The following is a 15,709-nucleotide window of genomic DNA, read 5'->3' as shown; positions in this document are numbered from 1 at the left end:
TGATTCCCAGAATCTACTTAGTAGACAGAGAGAACTATAAGATTTCCTCTGCCCTCCACACATGCACATGTATTATGATATATATACTCACATTGTGCACACAAGAGCACACAAATAAATAACATATGCAATGAACAAATAGATGTAAAAGTTTAAAGTGCATATACTAAAAGAACAACTATTTCCTTATCCTGTCTAAAATTAACAGTAGCTGTAAGAAGGACAGAAAAGTAGAAGTCTACATGGCATAGGATTGAAAGACTGCAACTTGTCCTTGCTCTTGCTTTCTGTGTATTTTCTCCACCACGACCATTCACAAGGGAAGTTCTTTTTTCCAACCATAATCTGCAACTGGGAAAATCCTAAACTATATAGACAAAGACAAATTGAACATTGACCACCTTGTCACAGAAATAAATAATTCTGTAGTTCATTTGCAAACAGGTAATACATACTTTATAAATGCCAGGCACTATTCAAGTGGCTTTTCCCATCGTGCCTAGTCTTACCTGCTACGGTCGTATTATCATCAGAAGTCCACTAACGCAGAGACTTAACATACATCATTTAAAACCCTTCCCAGCATCTCTGAGATAGTAAACTATCGTCCTGGGACTAAAACCAGACAGCTAACTTCAGAGTCCATACTCTAGAACCCCCACCCTCAACTGTGCTTCCCCAGTAGACTTAATGACCAAACTCCTTTATTTTGCTAAAAACTGTGCCTTATGTATGAGTCTTATGTAGTGATCTAAATCTACTATAGACCATGTGTACTCGTTTCTCTCTTGAAACAAAAAGGAGAGAGAGAGAGAGAGAGAGAGAGAGAGAGAGAGAGAGAGAGAGAGAGAAAAGCACAAAGGCTAGAGGACAAACTTGCAGGAATCTACTCTCTTTTTGACTCTTTTTGATCATGTGGACTCGGGACAAACACTGGGTCTTTACCCTCTGAGCTGTCTTTTAGCGGCCCACCCCAATTCTAATCTTAAAAACATTTCAAACCAAGTAAGTCAGAAGCTATTCCATCAGAGGCCCTTTTTCATAGTGTCTTTCCAGATGGGGGTTTGTGACAAAGTGAGAACACTCCCATGTCAAGAAGCTTTTAACTGCTCCAACTGCAAAGCTGATTAATAGTCAACACAGTGGACCTAATGGCACTGCAGATAACACAGTCTTTTAAAGCCTGTAAAAAGCCATCCTCCTACATTAGGATCCTGGATGTTAGAACAGCTGTTTGACTTCTGCCACAGTTCAGAATAACAAACAAAAGCCCTGGGGCATAGGTCTTGGAAGCATGGAAAAGGCTCCAGAGCAAGCAGAGTCTTTGAGATTGCCTTTCCCTAGAATTTAAGCCTTGGGGAAGTCCCTGTGAACTGTTGGACAGGGCTCATTAGTGCTTCTCGGTCTTAGACAGGCAGAGGGACTGCCTGGTATGCTTGTGAAATTGCACACATCTGGGTCTGAGGTTCTGCCTTTATAAAGGGTGCAGAGGCTCCTGCAAGGAGACACTTGGAATTACGTTGAGCAGTGGCATCCTTGCAGTCCCTGTCATAGCTTGCCCTGCCTTGCTTCCTCGGTATTGGCGTCTTTCTTTCAAACACACGAGGCTGAGAAACAGCCCTGAAAATACAGAACATGCAAAAACAACCTTCTCCTAATCAAAGGGATCAGAAATATTCTTTTAGATCACTCTGTGCAATACAAAACTTACCTGACACAGGGCGTGAGCTTGAAAAATGAAGTGTCCTTGATGCGGGGAGTGTTTTTAGTCTTGTCTCCACAAGGCTCTACTGTGGCAGATAAACCTACCAGCTAAAACTTTGGTTGTTACGCGATACTGATAGCATTAAAGATTTAATGCACTATGCATGAGGAATACAATTCATATACACTGCAGATTTCAGTCAAAAGCTCCTTAACCTCCACCTACCTTTAAGTTTCCATTAATCTAATTTAGAAAAAAATTTTCACTTGGAGTGTTAGATTAAATCGGACTAATATCTAATGTGATATTTTTAAAAGAATGTCCAAAGCAATGGTTCTCAACATGTGGGTCACAACCTCTTTAGGGTCAGCTAAGACTATCAGGCTTGATGCAGCAGATGGCCAAAAATTGGACACAGGGAATTCTAAAGAGAGGCCAATGAAAGAAAACAATAGAAGAGGAGTAATGTGTAAGTGTTTTAGTTTGAAAGAGGCCACAAATTACACACTAGATGTGTTGAGCACACAAAGTCTGTGGAATATTCAAGTGGAGGTGTGTTTTTGAGAAACTAACCTAGCAATCATTTGCCTGGCATCATAAACTCAAGATATGGGACTGACCATCGGCACCTCCTGGCTCTTCGTCTCATAAGGATTCCTCCTACTTGGAGTACTCATTATAGAGATGACAGCTTTGTGGAAGAAGAGTGTGAACATTTCCCAACCTAAACCGAAAATTTAGAGAATGTGAGTTCAACTTCATACACATGGCATGTAATCTTAAAGGATACATATTTGAGCTGCTATTTTTGCACACATTTCCTTTTTCATTTCTACCTTTTATTACAGAGAATAATTTAATTTTTCATCATTTATGTTACTTTACAGCAACTTTGCAATTAACTAATGTAATAGAATAAGCTACATTTTAATGCTAACTTCATCTATCAAGTGAAAATGTAGATCTTCTATTTTTGTATCCACCATGCTTTCTGTTACCAAGTTCTGAGTCTCCATGCCTGAGGATGTTAGCACACATTTTCTATCATGCAGAGAAAGCAACAAACAGAACCAACATATACAAAACAAGAGACAGCATGACAGCGGCATAGAAGTGAGCCTGGGGAGAAGATTGTGCAGGGTTGCCTACCACGCTTCGGTCGCCACTGAGATCCATGTCTCATTCTCCTGCATCTAAAGTCTAGGATCTTTCAATAACATTTTAAAAAATCCACAAATTTAATCAAGTCTAATTTAGTTTCTAGTCTAACCAAGAGTCTTGAACACTGAAAATTAATGCTATTCATACTTACAAGAACACTTTTTTAATTAAGAAGAGGATTAAAAGAGGAAGGATCCTAAACAGTAATCAACATTAAGTTTCAGAAGAAAGAAAGGTGATGTAGGAGGGTCGTCTGTCTATGTGTTACTTTCAAAAGGAAACGAAGGAAGATGAGAAAGGTAAACCTACACCATAGTAGTTTGCAAATCAAGAGACAACCATGTCAATAAAGAGGCAGAAAGCAATCATGTGCTGTCCTACTACTTATGAAACAGAGAGGAGGAGCTGTGGCCAGGGGCTAACAGGAAGATGGTCGCTATTAGATTCAGGGGCAGCTGGTTTGTGTTGGTAGGGAAAGAGCAAGAGTATTTGGAGTCCATGTTGAGAAGCTGTGTGTAGTTATAGAGTAGAAAGAACAAGACTGCATTAGCACAACAGTAAATTTTAAAGAGAGGAAATTGGATAAGGTTGCATGAAGCTGTAATAGACATGGATTTGAGTGCAGGTGTGGGGGCATGTGTGATATACACATTAGAAAGACGTCAAAATGCTAAACTGTAGGTAGGTAAGGATATCAAGAGATGGACATACCACAGAGCAAAGCATCTGGTGCACAATTAATAAAAGCTCAGAGACAGATAGTGGCGTTCAGTCAAAAGGTCAGAAAAGCAAAGCAGCCAGTCACTGGCTCTTACCTCTATCTCAGTCTGAAATGGTGATCCTGCCTCCAAGAATCTCAGAATGGGACTGAGACTGAGAGCTGTCTCCTCCAGTGTTATAATTCCCTCTAGTTTGGGCATTAAAGTGTACACCACTGCTACCTGGTTTCTATGGCAAACTAGTGTGGCTACTGGGATTAAAGGTATATGTCATTGCTGCCTGGTCTGTAAGGCTGGTCAGTGGGGCTGTTTTACTTCCCCAATCCCCAGGCAAGTTCTATTTATTAAAATACAAATGAAATGCCACTACAGGCATCTGAGGAGCCAAGAGGGGCTTGATGCTGAGTAGACCTGAGGAACGTAGTGAGGCTGAGGGAAGATGGCAGTTCCACGGATGGGAACTGAGGAAGCAGTTGCCTGGCTGCTACAGCCCTGCTCTTCCTTCTTCAAGTCCACAAGTCATGGGCTTTGGTTGACCCCTGCCATTCAGGAGGAAATATGGTGGAGTCAGGGAAATCTATAACCCAGGAAAGGCCTTAGTGTCATTCGATCGAAGATGCCTCTACACTGTTTTCTCTACCTTCTAACATATAAGCTCTGAGCTGTTTCAACATACAGGCTCATAATTCAATTCATTTAAATGAAAACCCAGCTAGGGAAAAGTAATATCCATGTTTTTCTATCATCTTTTCCACATCTTAGGTGGGAAATATTAAATGATAAAATGTTTTTAGATTGGTAGAATAAAAATAGTCCTTTCCAGACCTAGGTGTTCCACATCCAGTGCAAATTCACCCAGAACTTAAAAAACATGGGTTAACATCAAAACATCATGTAATTCAACTAGCATTTCTGTGGTTTCTTATTTTTAATATCTCTTGAATATGCCCTGAACTATCTCTGATACCATAACCTTTCATTGCTACTGTTTCTTTCTCTTGTTGTATGTATTTAATATCTATTAAGCACAATGTATTCAGAAGCGAGTCACGTGACTGGAAGTTTCTTTATGGTGTTAGACCACCTAATACATTTTTCCGTTTTCATTCATTAAAGATTTGCTTGCTTTCACATTTTTTATATATTAAGCTTTGTGAGGATTGTTTAACAGTACATTACTGCCCTCTAGCGTAAGTTTGAAAATTAGCGTGCAACCATTTGTTCAACAGGTTTTCGCCCAAGCCTCGTGAATTGATAACAATTGCTTTTTAACTGAATTACAACTTAGCACTTGCATAGAACTGAATGTTTTGGGTTATGGATTAATGTCCTCTCTAGATTAAATTAACATGGTCAACTGAAAAAATCTAGGAAAGAGAGCACCTCTCCTAGCCTCTTTTTTGAATGAGTGGCAACCACCCCCCAACACACACACACACACACACACACACACACACACTTTAATTTACATGCTCCCCCTTCCTTTAGGCTATGATCGAAATTTTGTGTCCTCTCCTCGCCTTTTTGTTGGGTAGTAGCCCCACTTCCCCAACTCCTGATTTTAATATACTTTCCCCCTTCAATTAGACTATTATTGAAATTCCGTGAATATTCCTTTTTATTTTTTTTTAATTTTTCACTTTTTTTATTTGTTCACTTGCTCATTTATTTTGGATGAGGACACTGGCACACTGTCCTGGCTCACATGGAAACCAGAGACTAACCTAGCAGCTTGTGACAGTCCATTTTCTTGTTCCTCCACGCAGGTTGTAAGGCCAAGCTGATGCTCTCAACCTTGGCAGCAAATGCCTTCGCTGAGCCATTTGGTTGGCCCCTTAGTAAACGACCTCATCTATCACTCCTTAAACAGTCAGACAGAAGATTCGGATCATTTGTGCTCTCAATGAGTACTGAGCATTTGCTTAAGATTATTTCTAATGATGAAGACCTAATTGAAATTGAATCAATTCAAATCCTAAAAGCTGTCAGAAATTTCAGCAAGGTAATTTTATGTTCAAACAGTTATACAATTATTTGAGACATGAATTTCTATTCTTTGAGAGATGTGTGAAATGTTTCCATAGCATGTTGTTCTTCTGTGATGGGCTTTCAGTCCTAGAGGGTTACCAGGCCGAGAAGAACTTACTGGGCAGCTCCATTTCTTTTAGAGTCTAGCATATTGGTGAAAGCCAGGGAACCCGCATTTAACTGGAGAGTATATTAATAAGGAGAGGTTCAGTTATTTAAGTATCTGCCTGTGCGTGGTGTTTAGAACCTTAAAATTGACATAAGACCCTCAGGGTAATATTTAGCACTGCTTGCACTGCGTAGTCAATGGCATTTTAGAATTCCACAAAGATCAAGAAACAGACAGAATGGACATGAGAATTTAGTTCCGATTCTTCCAACCTCCCCTGAGCCTTACAGTTTAACTTCAAACACATACGCATACATTCCTCATAAAACTGTAGGACCAATGAAGGAGAAAGCACTTAGATGACAAATATATCCTCAGAACTAATAGAACTTCATTTATTCTGAATCTTGAGTGAGCATTAAATTATTCCTTGTCTTCTGATTAATGAGCATTCTTTGCTTCTTGCAACTCCCTTTAGAAACTATGCTTCAGGATATATATTTGAGATACCTTAAATAGGAAGGAACATATCCTTTAAAATAGTCAATAATTCAGTCGGGTGGAAGTAGCACATGCCTTTAATCTACACTCGGGAGGCAGAGGCAGGCAGAGCTCTGTGAGTTGGAGGCCAGCCTGATCTACAAGAGCTAGTTCCAGGACAGTTAGGGCTGTTACAAAGAGAAACTCTGTCTCAAAAAATAAATGATGAGAGAGAGAGAGAGAGAGAGAGAGAGAGAGAGAGAGAGAGAGAGAGAGAAATAAATATAAATAAATAATTTGTAGAGCCTGAAAGGCCCAGAAATGCAGGTTTGGAAGTTATGTTTGATGTTGCAGTGAGATCCACAGAAACCATCACTGGCCAGTTGCACCACCTGGTGTCAGCGCCATAATTCGTCAATACTCTGATGCCTGTCACTCGTGCATCACCCAAGCCTACTAACGGTGGGGTTTACATAGGCTCCATGTCTGCACCTGACATGGCAGTTTCATACCATGGCTGCAAAAGAAACTAAAAAGGTGGGGTTCTGATTTCTGTTCTGAGAGACAGAATCAATAGGGAGGCATTGCACAAAGTAAGGAAAGCACTGAAAGTTTTCTTCCCAAAATTATGACTATTCCGCTCCAAGCATTTACTAGAATCTCCATCAAGCTAATCAAATTTAGTTTCCTCTACAGTTTCTAGAAACAGAATGGTTCTAAGGAAAAATCTGTCTCAGGGACAATAAAACCATAAACGGAAGCTTCTCATAGTTGTGTCTGTGGCTGCTTCTTCATTGTCTCTGGACATATGAACATGTACACATTGTGTGGTTCTAGATCAATAATGTGATGTGGTTTTCTTCGTGCTCTAATTGACTGACATCTCCAAGCCTAGAACTCACTTGAGAAATAAGGTTTAGAAAGACAAATATGGACAGATATGTGTTCTTCATCTGATCAGGAAATTCTATGTGAAGTCTACTTCAAGCAACAGAAGAAGGAATCATTGTTAACATATGAGATATTTAGAGACAGATCTTCTAACACCTGGAACAGGAAACCCTTTGCTAATGATTCTGACCAATAACCCTGCATTATAAACATTGCTAATACTGTTCTGGCTACCAAATGGCTGAAGGGACATCACGAGATATAACTGTTATGTGCTGCCAACACATTCAGTATTTACTGTGTGTACCTCAAGTTTTATTCAGACTGAAGTTTAGGTCTTTCATTACATTCAAAATCACCATTTCAAGCTTCACTTTTTACTTTATATTCAGACAATATAAAATGAAATTTTAGTTTATAAAGTATCTTCGAAAATGTAGCTTTTTACTATGCTACTAAGGTTTTAGGTTTTACTCTTGAAGCATGGTTTTTAATTTAGATTCTTATGTATACTCATTTAATAACCAACTTTAAATTCAGTAATCACATTTTCCCTTAAGCTTTGATTAGAACAATTATGGTAAATGAAAATAAGAAAGTAATTTCTGTAAAGAGATTCAAAAGGCATCCTTTTCAAGCCATAAAGCAGCCATATAAATAGGTTGCGTTGGGGTTTTTTTAGCATAGGGCCTACATTTAAAAAAAAAACTGTTCTCTTTAAGATATGTAGATCCCAAACTCTCTCATGGCCCACCTATTATCTCTGTGCTAGTCTCCCCTAGGACTGTAGCCGGCTTATCACACAAAAGGGCAGTCAGCACATGCTACTGCATGGATTTCTGGTCTCTCCCAGAAGACCAAGAACACCGAAGCTGCAGCAGAGCATCCCTCGTTCCACATGAGGAAATGTAGGCACAGATTAAAGAAATAGAAAGGGAATTAACTAAAAATTTATGTCTACCTGCCCCAGTTTTTCTTTGTCCTAAGCTGTGCTGGCCAATGCTCACTTTTGACCCTTTTTAATGAACCAAACAATACAACCGCACACAGCTAATGTGAGTCTCTAGAGAGGCTGCCGTACCGACACATGCTCTAAAACTGACTTGTAATATATTGTTGAATGTTTTCTGCTGACTGACTACCATCCACTTAGACTGATAACTTTCCCAATTACGTAGAGCCTTCACAACGGGACCTTACATACTGTACTTTTTAAATTATGCTGATACTGTTATAAAGACAATGAAATAAAGACTGAAAACACTGTGATTAGCAGAGTTTTTATAGCATCTTATAGACACAGTAGTAAACCCAAGAAAAACACTAGACAAGTTTCATTAAGGCCTGTGAACTGATAAAAACATTCTCTATGGCTCTATTAGAGTGAGAAATAAAACAATTTTTTGCATGAGTGGATCTCACTAATTAATTCACATCCCCACCCCCAACCTCAGAAACGAGAAGTTTTCAGAAACTATCTTTATTAGACCTTTTATCTTTATCCTTTATCCCCCAGTCCAAACACACACACACACAAACAAACAAGAAACATGGTGCCTTGTAAATTTTTCATCACTCTACCTTCTAGAAGGAATTGGCTAGCTTCATCTTCTAGGGGCCAGTCGGGAGGGAGAAAGGGTGAAAACAGAAAGGGAAAGCAAGACACCTGCTGTTGTCCTCCCCAGAACTTAGCTCCAGCTTCCATAGACAGCTTTGGCTTAGTCTCTGGCTGAATTTAATAACAGCAACACATGCAACAGAGAGGAGGCACAAATAGCCACGTTGATTCCCACTGTATCTTCCCAACTGACACCTTGAGCTTTAATTACTGAAAAAGGAGTTCTGTGTTCTGAACTTCACTTCCTTCTCGCCATGTGTTAGTGACCTCCAACCCTCATTCCATCTGTGGATTTTTATTGTTTCCAAATACCTCTTCTACTGGAAGAGAAAATAAGCTGACAGTTAGTGAAGGGCACACTGACTTTTGCCACTTACTAGATGCTAAGAACGTTAACAAGAGGACTGGAGCTAAATTCTAGTGTTCTCCTCAAGTGTCTGCCGTCTGAAGTGAGACCACAGTCAGTTTTAATTGAACCTAAAATCTCCGATTTGATCCTAAGCGGTGGAAGCGCTTTCATTTGCAAGTAAGTAGATATTGAACCTGCTCCCAAGAGATGATAAATTTCGGTGATAAGTTGCAATATTATCACAATCAAAGAAAAGCCTGGAACATTTTCTGGTCCCTGGAGAAACACCAGCCTCTGTGGCAATGTAATTAGTAATTTAAATATGTGTTGCAGCTGAAGTCAGAGTCCGAGCTATGCAGGCAGTCCCTGTCCCTCTGATGGAGACATCAAAGGGATGTCTGCTTTCGGAGAGTGGAGCAGGGCTGCCAGAGCAATCCAGGCCCCTTCCAGCCTTCCTTCATCGCGTGTTGTTTAGAGAAAGCCCTCTACCACCTTCAAGTCTGACCTCAGGATTACCTGATTCTTTACCCTGTGGTTTGATTCTAGGGAACATTAGAGCCTTGGGACCACCCCTGAGCCTTTAAAGAGGTGATGGAGAAGTGTGAAAAGCAAAGAGAGAACTTCTGGGCTTGTCGTGTCCTACTTTGTCAACTTGACATTTCTAAAACCCTAGTGATGCAAAGCCGACCATGAGGTGTTTTCATTAATACGATTTTGCTCACATATTTGTCTCCCAGGTAGGCAGAACCTACATCTGTACTTGGTTTGTTTCTTCCTCTCACCCTAGTCTTTAAAATTCCGCTTCCTAATGTTTAATTCTTTCTTTAATATGTGACTATGTGGCAGTCCCCCAAACATTACGCAGGCTAGCAACACAAAGGAAATGATAGACTGTCAGGCTGAGTAAGTTTGCGTATGCTGCTTCACCTCAAATTTATTGTTTATGTCTGAGATTAGAATCTCAACAGTCCCATTTCATTGGGGGGATGGGGGAGACAGACGCCTATCTAGTACTGTTAATTACAAAGGCTCAATCTTTTCCTTCTAATAGGTTAGCTACTTGTCACAATGTCATCTCTAAAGCCGAGAGAGTCTCATCCTATATAAAATACTCGAGGAATTTATTTCCCTCGGCATCTGTTTCTTCATTTTCCAGTTCGTACTTCTTCATGGCAACAAAATAGCGAATGAAAGTTTCTCCCAGAGCCTGCTTGAGACACTGGTCTTGCTCCAGGGCTGTGAGGGCATCTTCCATCTTCAAAGGGATCTCAGCAGGTTCTGCTTGATAGAGATCCTGGCTCTCATCTGAACTAGCGCTTTCACTGCTCTGAAGTCCATCCATGCCTGCAGCCACAGTGGCGGCCAGCACCAGGTAAGGGTTCGCGGTGGCCGAACCTAGTTTATTTTCTATCTGGGTGCCTTTTTCACCGTGACACTTAATGTTCAAGGCACAGCTGTTGTCGTTGTATCCCCACGTGGTGGGCACGCTGTCCTTCAGGTCTCGGCTGTCCTTGCAGTAGCGCCTGCGGCAGCTGACCACAGGAGCCATCAGGCAGCTGAGAGCAGCAGAGTGCTTCAGGAGACCTGCCAGCCACTTCTTCCCTGTGAGTGTGAGCCGCTCCACCCCGGAAGCACTGCAGAACATGTTTGTCTTTCCGCCGACATCCCAGACACTATGAGATAAAATTCCTGAATTGCAGAATCCGGTCTCCATAGCAAGGCTTGTTACATAGTTATATCTCCTGGCCACTTCCTTGACACCCGTTCTAAGGGTAAATGCATTATCGGCTGAGCTAATGCCAAATTCAGGGAGAAAACAGATCTCCATCTGCCCAGGTCTGGTAGAAGACGAGAAGCTCTCTACGTTGGCCCCAGTGTGATAAAGGCCGTCAACCAGCTCCTGCATGAAGGGCTGATCATGGTTACTCAGTAATGTCGAAGCAGGAAAGGAAATGGTCTTAGAATTGATCACTTCGGGCACACAAAAAATACAGAAATCATAGATGAAGGCCGACAGCAGGGAAAAGCCAGCATCCTGCAGCTGGCGCAATTGCCTCTTGGCGATGTACCTGGGGGAAGTGAGCAGAGGTTCACCCGTCACTGTGAAGGTGTCACAGATCACCCGAGCGGTCCTCTCAGCCCAGGGCAAGACTCTGAAGGTCGACAGCTCTGGCAGGAGGACGATGTCACTATTGAAGCACGTGGCTCTTATGTGATTCACCTCATTGTCCTTAGGGTTTGGCATCAGTTCCAGATAACCACGGGGCATGAAAACACCGTGGATCACTTTTTCCTGAAGAAGAAAAATATAAATGAACTAGGTTCTGAAACATGAAGACAAAACAGGGGAGAAAATCTTGGTAACAAGAAATGTAAGCTTAATAACTGTGAGTTAGTATTAACTATCAGATAAACTTTTTAAGATTCAAAATAAATATCCAAAAATTCAACACTGAAAGAAGTATTTTTCATAAAGACCTTTTTACAAGCAATTTTTAATATTTTAATACAAGATTTGATATGCTCTTAAATGTGGGAAATAACAATAATAAATGCTTTACATAGCTGTAAATAAATGCTTTAATGATGAAGAATGGGACAATATGGCAAAAGACAGGGTTTATAACATTATGGAAATATTTAAAATTATTACAGTCAAAAATATTTCTACAATGCATTTTATTTTATAGTACAGTTTCTAAGACTCAGGTAAGGCATTTCTTTGACTTGTTTTACAGAATTTTATTATTTACATAATTTAATTTTACTTTATATTTAAGGGGTATATTGTGATCATCTCATATATGTAAACAATGTTTACTGATCACATGGTTTCCATTGCCTCAGATTGCTAAGATATTTAACAGTCATTATAAACTGTGTTCACTACATACACTGTGTCAGAAAATTAAAAGTTGCAACTCCTGTGTTTGCATATTCATTAACCAGCCTTCCTCCATCTCCTCTTCCTTCTACTTTCCCAGCCTCTTGGAATTGCCATCCTATTTAGATCAACATCCTAGTATTCACATGTGAAAGGGAACATGTGGTATTTGTTTCTGTGTCTGACCTATTTCACTTAATTTAATATGTAGGCTCCAGTTTTGTCCGTTCTGCAGCAGACTTTAGGGCGAGTTCTTTTTATGTCCAAGAAATGCACTATATATATATATATATATATATATATATATATATATATATATATACACATATATATATATATATATATTTCCCCACCTTTCATCCACCAATACTAATTTAGGTTGTTTCTATGTCTAATCATTGTGAATAATGCATTGACAAATAGATCCACTATGTGATCCTGTTCTCTCGCTTCTAGGTGAACATCAAAAAATTATATCAGTCTATAAGTAAAGCCTCTGTTGTAACCTCCAGCTGACTCTCAGAATTCTACAGAAGGAATCCTACATCTTTGTTGCAGAGGAGGCTTGGGTCAGACCAATAGATCACAAAATAACTGTCTCAGATCCCAAGAGCCAGGACTTCTGGGAGATCTACTCATCTCCTCACTTGTACAATCCACGTAAGAATTATCCTCTTGATTGTCTCATGGAGCCCTAGAAAATGTTTCTGTGGCTGTGAACCGCTCCCTCCCAAGTTACAGTTTCCAAGTGTAGTGTTCAGGTCCATGTGAGTTGGATGTCAGCAGATCAGATCACTAGTTTCAACTCTTTTATTAATAGTTAGAGTAGTTAAGCAAGTTTCTGGTTGGTATGAGTCCATAATACAAGTGTTCAACTAATCACTGAGGCCCTTTCCAGAAATTTATCTCTTAGACCCAACAGACTTATTCCACATATTTAACTTGACTACATATCAGGCAACAGAGAAGGCATGAGATTATAAAGTTGGAGAGATGCATTTGAAAAAGAATTAGAAATTGTGGAAGAATCTCAATGAGGCTTCACATGAGTGGAGAAAAGTCCCTGACTATCAAAAGTAGTTTTCATAAACTCAGTGAGCACTGTGGGGTTAACACAAACACCTTAATTCTCCACAAGCGACATTAATTTGTTCACATCATCCGCAGAATCCAAAAGAAAGACTACTGTCCAGGACCCGCAACTCTGCAAGATGTATGAACTGGCTCCTTCATGGCCTGTCACCTTTACATACTCTCTCAAGGACCACTTTGGCCTAACTAATATATGTCTGTGCTTTTTCCCTGCTCTTTTCTTTCTTTTTTTTTGGGGGGGGGGGTGGTTAAGACAAGATCTCACCCAAGCCCAGGCTTGCCTTGAATGCATTGTGCTGCTAGTCTAGAAGTACATAGTCCCATTGCCTCTGCCTCCCGAGTGCTGAGATTACAGGTGGGCACCACCATATCCAGTCCCCAAATTTGCTTTTACCAATGATAAAGAAAGGACTCACACACTTTTTTGCAGTTCTACATGTAAATTTTATGCATATCCAAATGCCTGTGCACACAGGCTCACAACTTCCACATTGTGAGATTTCTATATGGAATATTTTAACACTAAATTTCACTGAAAAAAATAATGTTATTTCCCTATTTGATTATTATTATTTCAAAAGTCTATATGGTAGTTGTGTGTACCTAAAATGAAGGGTAATGTATTTTATTCATGAAACCTCTGGGAGATCACACAATCCAAATCTGTATTGTATTCCCTTTGCAGTGAGTCGTGGGGAGTAGCTGGTCACCACTGGACTCCAGTGGTCCTTTGCAAACTAGAATAATAGTAAAAAGTCATGCTTTGTTCTTTAGGCTGTCTAATTGTGAGGTTCAGAACACTCTCTTTAATATACATACATTCTCTTTTCTTTATACATTTTTGGACATGCATCAGGATTTAAACCATTCTCCATTAGCTGTGGGATATATTTAAACTTCTGTTTGAATGGCTTTGTTCAATACAGTAAATTATCTTAAATTATATATATAGTACTGAAGCACTGAAATGGCTACATGCTTCAAGATGGATCTCTCTGAACTTGATAGAAATTCTTGCAGATTAAGTTAAAAAAAAAAACCTATGACAGCTCTTATATGGAGCACAATGAAGGCTACCTTATGAAACAACTGACAAATTGGTTATGAGATCTATAGTAATATTTCATATTTATATTAAATCTAGGCTAGAACCCACATTATCCACATATAATTTAAACCACATAAGCCCTTTGATAGATCAAGACTCTGTAAGTTTGTTGGAAGGTTGAAGGTGCTAAAGTCTGTAGGGCATTTTGTTCAGTGTCAGGCACATGGGGACCTTTCCAACCAGTGGAGATGCCCTTGAATCATAGGTCACCTCTTTGACCCTTTGATACCAGCCTTTGCCTCAGTTCTCAGTATAAGATCTGAATTTTTGTTTTTATAAAATCAATGCTTGCATTTAAAATAGGAAGAACTATTTAGTTCAGATAAAGGATAACAGGAGGATTAAAGCTGTGTTGGAGGCAGTAGATACAGAAAAAATGGCTTCACTGAACCGTTAAGTGATGGGTCCCGGGCTCATGTCTCAGCAACCTCAGGCACTGAGGTTGCCTGGCTGGTTTAGTTTGAGAAAAAATTTCTCTATATTATTCCACAAATAAAGACAGATTATGTTGTCGCCGCTAGTCATTCATAGTCTAGCTTAATAATTTCAATTTAGCACTTTATTTACACAAATAAAAATGACTTAAATGTATACTTAAAATCCCAGTGCTGAGCAGGGGATGTGAACATGGACTGCCATCCCTAACCAAGATGTTATCTGAAATTGACACCCACTTGCAAAGAAAAAATTAGGTTTTTTTTCTTGCGTTTCTCTAAGTATATTACCCATGCGTCAGGGCAGACTCCATCTTAAGCACTATAAGCCCAACAAAAAGGAACTCAAAGAGACTTTTGTAGATATTATTTGTCTCCAATTTCTTTATTTGGGAGGGTTTTTTTTTTTCCTGTCTGACTGGTCTTTTGCTTGTGTTTCATGGTTTTCATTTTTAGTGTGTGTATGAGAGAGAAAGGGTTTCTTGCTTTCTTGGTTTGGCTTTGTTTTCTTATTTATTTTGTTCTTTAAAGAGGGATAGAAAAGACATGGAACATGGAGAGGGGAGGGGGATCTAGAAGGTGTTGGGGGAGGAGTGAAGCATGATCAGAACAGATTATATAAAAAATTCGATAAAAATCTGTTACTTTTTTTATAAAGCCACATATAAGGTATTAATTTCATATTTTCGCCAAAGAAATTTCTCATACATAATTTTATTTATATATGTATGCATTTATATATATATATGTGGGTGTATACATATATATGAAATTATATATGTATAGTTAAGATTACCTTGTAGAAATGAACTTATATGTTCACAACAACATATCCAAAATAAATTATCTAGCCTTAGATCATTAATATTTGTGATAAAAGTACTCATGGTTTATACTTTCAAAAGTTCCAACATCAATTTAGAGAGTTTTATTTCACAATACATGCTCTATGATTATAAAATTAGAATAAAAGAACAATGAACTAAGGCTCTAATAAAGAAAATTATTTGGAAATGGAGGCTAAGAATAAGCAAGCCAATGAAAAGGACGTGTGTTGACTTGCATCAAATTCTCAGGGTAAAATAGTTCTTTCCAAGATGAGGCAGGAAGAAAAAGTCTTTCGATATGTGG

At 39.3% G+C, this 15,709-nt stretch overlaps 1 protein-coding gene across 1 annotated transcript in view; it reads right to left on the bottom strand.

Moving 5' to 3' along the window:
- Positions 1–9,993: 9,993 nt before the first annotated feature.
- Positions 9,994–15,709, bottom strand: part of Lgsn (lengsin, lens protein with glutamine synthetase domain) — a 29,408-nt gene continuing 23,692 nt past the window's right edge. Inside the window, exon 5 of the mRNA XM_048430495.3 lies at positions 9,994–11,353. Coding sequence (XP_048286452.2) covers positions 10,160–11,353 — 1,194 coding nt within the window. The 3' untranslated portion in view covers positions 9,994–10,159. The remainder of the gene's footprint in view (positions 11,354–15,709) is intronic.

The sequence above is a fragment of the Myodes glareolus genome, chromosome 18 (assembly GCF_982192425.1).
Source record: "Myodes glareolus chromosome 18, mMyoGla1.1, whole genome shotgun sequence".
NCBI classification, from domain to species: Eukaryota; Metazoa; Chordata; class Mammalia; order Rodentia; family Cricetidae; genus Myodes; species Myodes glareolus.
Note: the sequence above shows the minus strand (reverse complement) of the source record. Positions and strands in the feature narration are given on the sequence as shown.